This window comes from Anneissia japonica, unplaced genomic scaffold (genome assembly GCF_011630105.1).
Source record: "Anneissia japonica isolate Jap-2015-1 unplaced genomic scaffold, ASM1163010v1 scaffold234_len1672027_cov178, whole genome shotgun sequence".
Lineage (NCBI taxonomy): Eukaryota > Metazoa > Echinodermata > Crinoidea > Comatulida > Comatulidae > Anneissia > Anneissia japonica.
This window is the reverse complement of record NW_022738761.1, coordinates 1,352,698-1,364,359: the sequence shown is the minus strand read 5'-3', so window position 1 is coordinate 1,364,359 and position 11,662 is coordinate 1,352,698. Positions and strand designations below refer to the sequence as shown.

Genomic DNA, 11,662 nt, shown 5'->3' with positions numbered 1-11,662 from the left:
TTTTTTTATTCTTTTGCGTAAAACTAAAATTCATTAAAATATTTTTCCATGATTTATAATAATTGGAGTAATGCAAATGCATATTTTCTAAAAAAAGTCATTTTTAGTGAAATTTTGCCGGGAATGGGGCTTTAATAATTATAATATTATAGTATTATATTATTATTATTACTTACAATATAATGATATGTTTTTTTCAATTGTAGTTGGATGATTTATTTCTGGAGTGTGATGAAGCAATACGTTTGGCGGGGCAACTTGCTGCAGGCTTTTCACAGGCTTTGAAGCAGTTTAAGAAAGACTGCTTCTGTACCGGTATGATTGAAAAACCAAAAGCATCGTTGGAAGACTGTATTGAGGGCATCAAGCAGGCGATGGATGAAGATCAGGAACTTGTGGTAATAACCGTTGAATTTAAATACATTTCCATTACATTTTAGTCATCGAGGGCTTCATTTCAACTCCCTCCGCTCCCTTATTTATAGACTCCTAGATACGCCACTGGTTTGATAAACTGTAGTGTCCCCTAAGGGGTGTCCTTTGCATAGGGTGTCACAAAGGATTAATTGTTCTGAAATTACTTTTTTTTTTAAGGCTGTTAATGATAGTGGATTTCTACAACTAGCTGTCAAAGGTGAAATGCTTGAAGAAGAGGAAAAATCAGAAGATATGAAAAAGGTTATGCTGACCTTCCACTCAGAGGTAAAGTAAATATTTGTCTAATAATTGTATTAACAAATGCGAATGAAGATATGCTACTCATAAATAATCATTCCTATAATAACAAACCACACCTGCAAGGCCAAAGGTTCCTTTTCAGCCCTTGGTAAAATATTACGTTATTTGTAATGATGTAAATATAAATAAGGAAACAACGAAACCAGATCGCATAGTAATATAGTGAGGGTTGTATCATAATCTTAACAAGGACTTTCCTTTAAAGAAAGCTCAAAATATAGTTTTTTTTAAATTCTTGATTTGGGTAGAAATGTCAGGGATTTTTTTTGTCTTCTAATCTGAAACAATAGTCGTGGCAGTCATCATTTGGAGAGGTCAGGCAATTACATCCACTTTTTGCAAAATAGACATACAATAATCCAATGTACTATTGGCGCTAGATAGTTCTGAGGCTTAGATTGATTGTTTCAATATTAATCAAAAACTGTATTCAAGCAATAGGTCACAATTAGAAAATTTAAAATAGAAGGAGCCCAGGGAGGTACATTCAGAAATGGAGGTCTATACCACCTCAGCCCCACCATGGTTGAGGCTAAGGTTAGAAAGTTTTATGATTATGGCACCTCTACTGTAGATGGCCGGAAGTGACACTCTCAGACTTAAATTTGTATGTAATTTTCTTTTTCCTCCATTTTTTTATAATTTTGAAAAAAATTTGGTGAGGCCTCCACACCTTGAATTCGCCACTCTACATGTTTACAACATATCGTAACCAATAGGCCTGTCCGGACATTTAGATTTCCATGTATACACACTTTCGACAACAGCGTTACATATGGACGGATGAACACATCCAGGCCATTACAAAGTTTCCTATTGCTTAATGCAGCATGTAGTAAGAACTGATAATGGATTCTCTACACCCTACAGGAAATATTGATCACCAAGGGAAATTCTTAATATTCAAAAAGAACCGCATCTTTACTCTCGCGTGCAAGCAAAAATATCTCTGAAAATACCCACATCCCGCAAATTCATGTTGTTTACATGTTGATACAATTGTATTGTCAAGTGTCTCCCTGAATTCATCTGTTGATGGGTATCATCTAGCACACCAAAATAAAATCAGATAATTTAAGAAGTGCCTTCTCTCAACTCTTAAGGGCAATGTACTGTAGGAGTGGTTTGGAACAGCGGTTGCGGATCCCTCACTGTACATTTGTCTGAGCCCTTAGGCAAGGCACTTTACTTACGGTTGTCTCTCTCCACCCAGGAGCGCAAGTGGGTACCTGGTAGGCTAAAACACAAAATGCGCGATTACAGCTGCAACATTATGGGCCCGTTCAAGCGAAAAAGTATCTGCGATTTACCAGTTAATTCACCAGTACACACTTTCTAAAACCACTCGGACACTAGCCTAATTACCTTACCATCTGAAATATCCGCAAAAATTTTGACCACCAAATTGCTAGGTAGAATACCGTGTATGGAATGACCATGGAGTGGAAGCGATGATAAATCAACCTAATTGTTTTCCAAATGTTTTGTCCACAGTCAGCGCGCGAAATTCAGAAGGGTTACGGCCCAGGCCTGTTTGCAGCTCTTCTTCGCCTCCTCACATGACAAAATCAAAGTTAGCTTAGCTACGCGTTCGAATTGCAGATTTACCATTATTCGGAGAAATAATCTTGAATAAACTAGCCTACGTACAGATTTTAAAGCAGCATTTATAACTTGTTGAGCTCAAATACCGTTCGTGTGTGCCACACTGTGCATACGTGGGCCGGTTATAGAAGCTGCAGTAGAAAGTGAACAAAGTATGGGTTGTTGAACATGGGACAAGTTGGAATTTACTTCCGGAAGAGTTTCGTTACACAGTATTTAACATGAGCTAAAACTTGCTTGAACGGTCGACCACCCACTGAGTGCTCAGCGCAATTAACCGGTAAAGTAATCGGAATACGGTTGGCATTTTTCGCTCAAACAGGCCCTATTGAATTTTTTCCCAGGGTGCCGAGTATGTGTTCCATATGTGATTGATCCAATGACTGCCGGGGGTAATAATGTGAAAAGCTTAGAGGCGTTATTGGCATTAATCGCTATACAAGTCTAATAACACATTATTATTAATGAGATTGAATGGTCTTCTTTCTGTTCCTTGACTTTACTTAGGTATTGGTTTCGAGCAAAGCAATTCTACAGCACTGTCCTCGTATTGACACTCATTTATCCAAGATGGATGCCAAGATTCTTAACCAGTGCAAGTCCCTTCCTGATTCCTTAACCCAGCAGGAACACACTGTCACAACGCGTAATATCGAACACATGCAGTTTGCTATAGACAACAATCGTGCACGCATCAAGCTTACAAGGAGCCAGGCAAGTACGTGCCTACAAGATGTGGATAATGCCTATAAAAAGATTAAGGCTTCTCTCATATGGTAGATTTATGCTCAACACATACACCGAACACACACTCCAGAGGAAAGTGGCTAGAATCTATTATTATTATTACTGTAGTGGTAATATTAATACTATGATTGTAATAAATATGATAAATATTATTACTTAACATTATCCTCATATTTATTGTAAAAATGATGCCATACAATCGAATTGTAAATTTTTTTTATTTTTTGTCATTTGAAGCTGCAGTTTAACGTCATACCCAGGACAACCTTAGCTATACTAAACTGCACTTAGCTAAACTTAATTAGGACACCAGACAACCCTGAAGGACCTGTCTCCATATGATTTCAAACTGCTAATATAAAAATTAATATTAAAATTTAAAAAGTAAATTGTTATTTTGTGTAGTTAGATGTTGCTATTCCTGTTCATAAGGTTCATGAATAATGTATTAATGTTATGACTGACAATGTATTTTATTATTATTATTATTGAATTTCTTAAGGTAGTGTAAAAAAAAATATTTTATTTAGCAAAAACTATGAAATTGTAACTATGTTATTGTGGTCCTTTTAGTTTATGCCTTCATCATGACAGGGCCTCAAAGGGGCTACCATAGAATTAGTCATTTTACATAGTAATCGGTTGTTGTAAAGTACAGTAGTCTTATTAACATTATAAAATGTACTATCTAAAATTAAGTTTTTGAAATCCGTCCTTATCATAAAGTATGTTATATTTGCATAGTATGTAAAAAATATTGTCCGATGATAAATTTAATATATATTTTACTGTAAATGTCTCATTGCAGATATCGTGTGATGTAAACATTAAATGGAAATTAAGATTTAATAAGGTTTATTTGTTTTGTTCAGACTGTGTTTTGAATACTTGCCTATTTTTAGAGGGGTCCTAACCCTCCTGGAATGGAGACAATCGCACTCCCACAAGCAAACAAGAATCTCCTGAAGAGAAATCATATTGCATGTTTTTGTTACTTTATCATCAATTGTTTCACAGAAGTCAGTACCAATGATTATAATCATGTGCAGCAATATAAAGTTAAATGTAAAGCTCATTTAACCAGATCTTCCTGCTTGGGTTTTTTCTTCCAGCTTGGGATCCCTGTTTTTGTGTAGGAAGCACTGAGCTTGGCTTTATTCATTTATTATCAACTCACCCATATTCAAATCAAGCTGTTCAATCTCAGAACTGCTGTCGCTTCCTCTGCATTCATTGTGCATGAATATTACTATCTAACTTACTTTTACAAGGCATTGCTCACTATTACTTGGCTACTTATCCTTAGCTTCCTTTCCATCTAAACTATTATTATTAAGAATGCATCAACACAAAACGACTTGGTTTTCAATACTTATTATGCTGTATTTATCATTTTTCATTTCAACATAAAAAATTTTCATAGCATGTTAGTATTGGAAGAAACCCACGACAGTGTGATAGATATTTTTACATTTATATCAGGTTTTATATAATAATAATAATAATAATAAAAACATTTTAGCATTTATATAGCGCTCTTTACCGGAGTCTTACAGTGCAAGTATGAACTATAGAAAAAGGTGAGTTTTAAGAAGAAATTTGAATTAAGAAGGAGTTGGAGCATAATGGATGACAGTAGGAATGATTCCAGAGAACAGAGAAAATGCATAAATGTCTTTGGGGACTGATGTTAAGTTTCAGTGATTTTGGTGTATATTAGTATAAAAGTTCAGAGCGAAGGCCAGCACGTAATGGAGTATATAAACTTATAAGTAGTGGGCAGTGTTTATATCAACAATGCCCCCATAATCCATTCATGCAATAACAAATTTAAGATACTGTCATAAATGTAAGTATATTTTCAGAATAAGCGATACTATACTATACAGTATGTCAACACCATTGTTGTAATCTGCCAACAACATTAGGCATAAGCATGACCAGGTATAGAAATAAGTTGTGATGATGTAATGTGAGCCTATTGTATAGTGTGTATATGTAGAGTATAGAGCATGCAGTATGCATTTTGTTTAATTATTATTACCTGCTTAAACGATAATGTAATTTAATGTGGTACATGTAGTGTTGGTTTTTATGCCTGTATATGGATTGAATTTAACCAAATTTTAGGAGTAGGCCTACCGATGAGCATCAATTATTTAATTGAATATATTGAAATTTTGGTGGACAGTACACAAGTGCAGATTTGATGTTAATATTGGGTGTGAATCTGAAGTTAGATGAAGTTATCATCCATTCCTCTCATTATTACGGAATCCATTTGCCTTGCTCTAAATTAACTACACTTAAACAAAGAATATAGAAAGCAGAAGAACGAGCAGTGAGCGTATTTTGCAGTACAGAATTGTAACGCTTTTTACCGGAGGTGCGTCATATCATGCGAGCCATGCCCTCTCGCGACAGGTGTGATAGATGATTGGAAAGCACTTTTGTAACAGAGGCACACGTTACAATAGGCCTACCACAGAACATCCAAAACAAACAACTTTTTAAAAAGCTTAAAACAGAAAAAAAGGAAATTACACAAAAGTACCATAACAACAAGGTGAGCATGAAATAGGCCTAAATGTGCAACTAGCTTGCACAAATGAGATGGAATACAAAACTACACACAAAAAAAACCCAAAATTAACAACATTTTCCGTGTGTGTATGCATAATATACATATGTATATACACATAGGCATATATATATATATATATATATATATATATACTCGCCACTGAGGAAGGACTAGTGTTGTCCGAAAGCTCTGGTTCTATTTCTGGCTGTTTACTTACGTTTACTTTTTAGCTGCTGCTTATCATATATATATATATATATATATATATATATATATATATATGTATATGCATACATATACACACATGCATGCATACAAACGCACAACACACATACATGCATAAACTTCCCTTACATGTATATGTATACCAATACATACAGTATCAATCATTAAAGGAAAAATGATAGTAGGCTTAAAATCCAGTAAAAGTTATAATATGTTAAAGCGAAGGGATAAAAAACAAATGTGTTTAAAAAAAATAAATAATTTCTTTTAAAAAGTAATTACAATTACAGGTAATAATGTGGAGTGGGCTGATTGCGATGCCATTTTCGACTTGCATGCCTTTTCAAAAAATTATATTTATTTATCTAATATGTAATTTTTATACGAGTATATATAGAGTATAATACTATTATTTTATTTTTTATATTTATTTTTTGCATACTTCATTTTATGTATATATGTATGTAAGCCTATGTTTACATCAATTGCCTGTTATGTCCTATTACCTACTAACATAACATTACATGATCTGCTGTAGATTGAAATTTATTTCATAATGGCTTGTTTATATAATGTAGGCCCGTTATCAATAACGAATATTGTATTTGTAACATGATACCGGTAGTGGCCTATTTTTTCATAGTTGTTTCCTACATGATACCCTGGATATTGAAATACATTCATACAGGGATAAAACTAATACAGTACAGTACTGTATTAGGCGTGTATTTTTTGGTGTAAAAGGGATAATTATAATATTGTAATACTCAAATAAACGGCCCTTAATTTCACAGTAAGAACACATTATTAATAAATAATACTGCAGTTTTATATAGCGCCGCATCCATCTAATATAAGATGCTCAGAGCAGTAGGCCTTATTTGATCATTAATACTTGATCCTAACCAGGTTGGAAAAAATGTACTCTATTACAGCAGAATATTAATTGAATGTGTTGAGAATGATGTAGCTCTCATTAGTGTAAAAGGTTGGGTGTGGGGTGGGGGGGGGAGTTTATTTGAGGAAAAAATAAATGCCAAGAGCATGTTTTTTTTTTTTTTTAATGGCCTATCCAATTATCTTATAGGTCTGCTAGAGCAACAAGAATAGAATAATTAGACCTAGAATAATTAATAAATACCTAAACAAATTCTAACTCTCTACTCTAGCTATGCCTACCCTAATAAATGATAAGGAAACATATGAAAAAGGTAAGAACTGATCAGGCACATAAGAAAGGAAAAGGAAAAAATTATTTGGAATTATAAGAAAGTAAAAGGAAAGAAAGATAAGGAAACAAAAGATGGAGTAGGAAAAGAAAAGATAGGGAAACGTAAGAAAGAAAAAGGAAAGGAAAGATAAGGAAAAATAGACACAGAAACCCAAGAAGGAAAAAGGAAAGAAATGATAAGGAAATGTAAGAATGGAATATGAAAGGTAGATTAGAAATATAAGAAAATTAAAGAAAGATAAGGAAACTAAGAAAGGAACAGGAAAGATAAGATAATGGAACATAAGAAAGGGCAAGGAAAGAAAATATAAGAAAATGTTGAAAGGGAAAAGGAAATAATTGATAAGGCAATTATACAAATGGAATAATAAGAAAGAAATATAAGAAACTATAAGTAAGGGAAAAAAACGGGGTGGGTTCACAGGAGTTTTTATGGCTTAGTCCAAAATGTGCTTTTAGACCACAAATGGCAATCTAAGTAATGTTATTTGGATAGGCAAATTATTTTTTTTTTAATCATATATAGTCAATATATTATTATTTAATTTATTATTATTATTGTTATTATTATTATTACACAAAATCACAAATTTTACAGATAGGAAAGGTGCATTAAAAGCATAAATATACCCCTAAATTTAGTCTATCCCTTCTTAAATCAATAATAAAAAGCCTTAATCTGAACAACAAAAATATTACATAATCCTACCATTTTAAGGCATGAGACACAGAAACCACAAGTTTTTTTTTTCAAATTCATTTTAACAGCAAGAGATTCATTGGTACGGCCTTTTTCATATTATTTCACATTTATTTATTTTTCGAATAAGGGTTACAAACAAAATGGAACAAGTGATTCATGATCACGTGATACACGTGTTTTTTCACACCCCCACCCCACCCACCCACACACCCACATACGCAGTATGGTATAATTACCGTTTCAATGTGTATAGATTCGTTACTAATACTCTACTAGCAGAACCAAATGCGCCTAGACGCAAGTTGAGAGGGCGCTACACAAAAACTCAGAAATACTGTCATATTAAGACTAGTCTAGACTTATCTGGAAAGGCAACGCCAACAAAAGTATAAACACATTTACTATACATTACAATACTGGTGGCAGTATTTAACAATATTGCAACTCTGAAGGACCCCACTCGAAATAAGTCTTCTTCTAGACTTTCGTGGGCTATCCTTGGTGTTTACACCGAATAAATCCAATCAAATCCAATCCAACAACGAAATGTCGGCTACTATTGCTACCCTTATCAAATGACCTGAAAATAGTGTACAACAAAAATTATCTAATAATATGGTTTACAAAATGCAAAGCGATTATAATCGTGTTATTATGGTGATTGTTTGGAGTAGTACTTCCCGCATATTTACGGGAAGGTTTAATAGAACCTTTTAAGACGGTTAATAAAAGAGTAGTTGTATTAGGAGCCTGAAATAATTGTCATTATTAGTTCTTATTTGTTTTGGTTCTTTGAATACTTGAAACGGTGTCTTGATGCGTTAGTCACCTACCTGTTGTTGAGTCATATTTGCAGATTCAACCAGTGCTTCATAACTGGATTATTATGCACTCTTACTTGGGCCACGTGTTAGTATATATACGTGTTATATATATATATATATATATTTATTTATATATATATATATATATATATATATGCATGCATATATAGGCCTATATATAAGCATATATATAGGTATATATAGGTGTCTATATATGCCTATATATATATATGTGTGTACATTATTATATATATATTAATGTTTTCATAATGCAATTTCATCCTGACCTATAGCGTTCTATCAATTTTCTATAGCATTCTTTTAAACCCCTATAGCGTTTCTATAGAATTCTATCAACTATTTGCTAATGGAATGTAAATAATCATCAGTGTGCTTCAGCATACTTAATTTGCACAACTGAATTATGCATATCCTGTTGGCCTAATTGTTAGTTCATTTGCATATTAACATTTATTATAATAGTAAATCGTGTATACCAACAAAGCATTAGGAAAATGATATCTTGAATTTATATAGAAATCATCTACAGCAGTTTTTAGGATCTTATTGGAAATATAAAGAGCATCTATGTTAAACCATGCTCATTATGCAACCTATATAACCTATAGACTTCTACGGATTACCTATCATTCTCTAAAACCTGTAGAGAATTCTTATAGAATTTTATCAATCAAGCGTGGATTAAATGTTTGTCATTTATTCAGACCAGCTTTAGCAGTGTCCAGTATTGAATCCAGAATAGCCCTGATCCATTGACTATCATTAGAACAGTGCATGATAGAACATCCCATTGATACATTAAGCATCATATCATTCTTAAATATCCATTTTATGTAATTTCAGGCAGTTGATCTTCCAATAATAATTCTGTTTCTATTTGTTAGTATGTGGGGAAAGCATGAATTTTTCAACCAAAAATTTATTAGAATATAGGCCTATTAAATTCTTGATTTCATCATGTGTTAGTTCTTACTATGTTTGATGCTTGGATGCACGTCTTCATGATGAGGAGGATAACAAGGTGTAAACGTCATGAAACTCCAGTGGGTAAATTTTAATTTCAATAATTATATTTATTTGAGACTCGTGTCTTATAGGTACTGTAGTGTACCTGAATAATTACAATTCTTTAAGACTATGAACAGCAATTTAAACCATGGAATCATCACCTGTAAATTACAAAATGAGAATTTTTATCTTGGTCGTTGATTGATGTTGATTATTTTTTACGCCATGTATTAATTTGGTCGCTATCTTGATGCACACGTGAAATCTGTTGATCAACCGTTTTGATATTTGTTTAGACATGTGGTAATACACATTTATTACAATATTTCCATTTTTAGTCATATAACTATGTGTGTAATATAAAATTCATAATAAATTGGTGTACTTCCCCACTGTTATCTCCATCGGTCCACACCTTCTCCGGCCACACTTAAAACGGGAATGAATGAGAAAGCAGTAAACACGTTTACTATCGTACGTTATGCTACCACCTGATATTCCGACATGTAAATCTATCATTTTTTGGTTGTTGAAACGAATTTATACATATTAATGCATGAGCATGTTTATTAGATATTTAATTAATTCCAAGTAGTGAAGATTTTTTAAAATATAACCTCGAAAACAAAATATATTCAGGTATCGGTGTAGTTTCCAATAACATAAATATCATGAACTAGGCCTACAGACACCATTTTTTGCAGTCTTTCTGATTTTAAACGTTATAGTAGCTCTTCTGGGCTTTTATGATATCAGCTCTGAACGAAGAATTCTACGTAATCATTTGAGACTAATGCTACAATTGAGCCTAAGGTGTTTCATGATAGCCAACTGTAAATATAGTAGGCTTAGCTAACCGGAACGTTCAATTTTCTTTTTAAAAATTATTCTGTAGCATATAACAGAAACAACTAGTGCAACCTTCGTGTACTCTATTTTTTGAAAAATTATTGATAAAAAAAACCAAAAAAAACATAACAATATGTTCCAAAAGAAGCAATTTTACAGTTACATTGAATATACAAATATACTTGAAAATGAAGACATAAAACGCTGCCTGGGTTGTTTACCCAGGCAGCGTCTGGGGGCTATAAGGTACTGCCACCCGCATTTTGATAACTCACAATGGACTGGGGGCTAGCAGGTACTGCCAACCATAACGTGAAAACAGGTAAATTATTGACAATGTAAATAAATAATATATTAATAAAATTAAACATTAAATAATAATAATCTAATGTTTCAAATATAATCTTTTTAATATTTCCCTTTAATGTTGAAAGTGATGTCATTTTACTTGGTTGTAGGGTGGTTAGTAGTTTGTTCCAATAATGTGGGCCTTCAATAAATATTGATCTTTTACTTAGGCCTATGTCTAGTCTATTGGGTGGGATGTACATCTTGTTAACGTTTCGTAATGTTTCTGCGCGATCGGATTTTGTTTTTGAATCAATCAATTTTTTCAATTGGGGATGGGAGTTCTTGAAGATGATATTTGAGCACAAAGCATGATTGTACTTTATTTAGATCGTACATACTTAAACTTTTTAACAGAGGTTTAAGCGGCTTCCAGAATAATTTATACGGATTCCAAGGAACATAATGCCGGTTTTTCACTAGGCGAATTTATTCGCGTGAATCGAAACCGCCGGTTGCTCATTCAAATTTGTATTGGAGTTTTTGCGAAGCAAAAAAATTGCGCAACCAATCAGAGCTCAGGAAACGAAACCGACGCTTTGATTCGAGCGAATAAATTCGCCTAGTGAAAAACAGGCTTAACTGTTTTTTTATTTAAAATTGAATTGGGAGCAGTAAGTGTCCAACTTTACACTACTTTCTCCGTATTTACATTGGCATAGTCAAACCTTTGATATCATCATCAGATGCCAAAATATTTTTAAAAACTATTGTGAATATGTCGGATAAGCTTTTAAGATTCCACTTTTCATTGAAAATATCCTGAAAGATTGTAATAG

General features: G+C 33.0%; 2 protein-coding genes across 2 annotated transcripts in view; one reads left to right on the top strand and one right to left on the bottom strand.

Moving 5' to 3' along the window:
- LOC117117699 overlaps nucleotides 1-3,942 on the top strand; it is a gene marked incomplete in the record, with an annotated part of 15,369 nt that extends 11,427 nt beyond the window's left edge. Inside the window, 2 exon segments of the mRNA XM_033262090.1 lie at nucleotides 595-702; nucleotides 2,851-3,942. Of these exon segments, the coding sequence (XP_033117981.1) occupies nucleotides 595-702; nucleotides 2,851-3,123 (381 nt within the window).
- The window catches only part of LOC117117696 (zinc finger protein 888-like), a 59,019-nt gene extending 48,914 nt beyond the window's left edge, over nucleotides 1-10,105 (bottom strand). The window contains exon 1 of the mRNA XM_033262086.1: nucleotides 9,652-10,105. The gene's annotated coding sequence lies outside the window, so the exon portion shown is untranslated. The remainder of the gene's footprint in view (nucleotides 1-9,651) is intronic.
- Nucleotides 10,106-11,662: the final 1,557 nt, after the last annotated feature.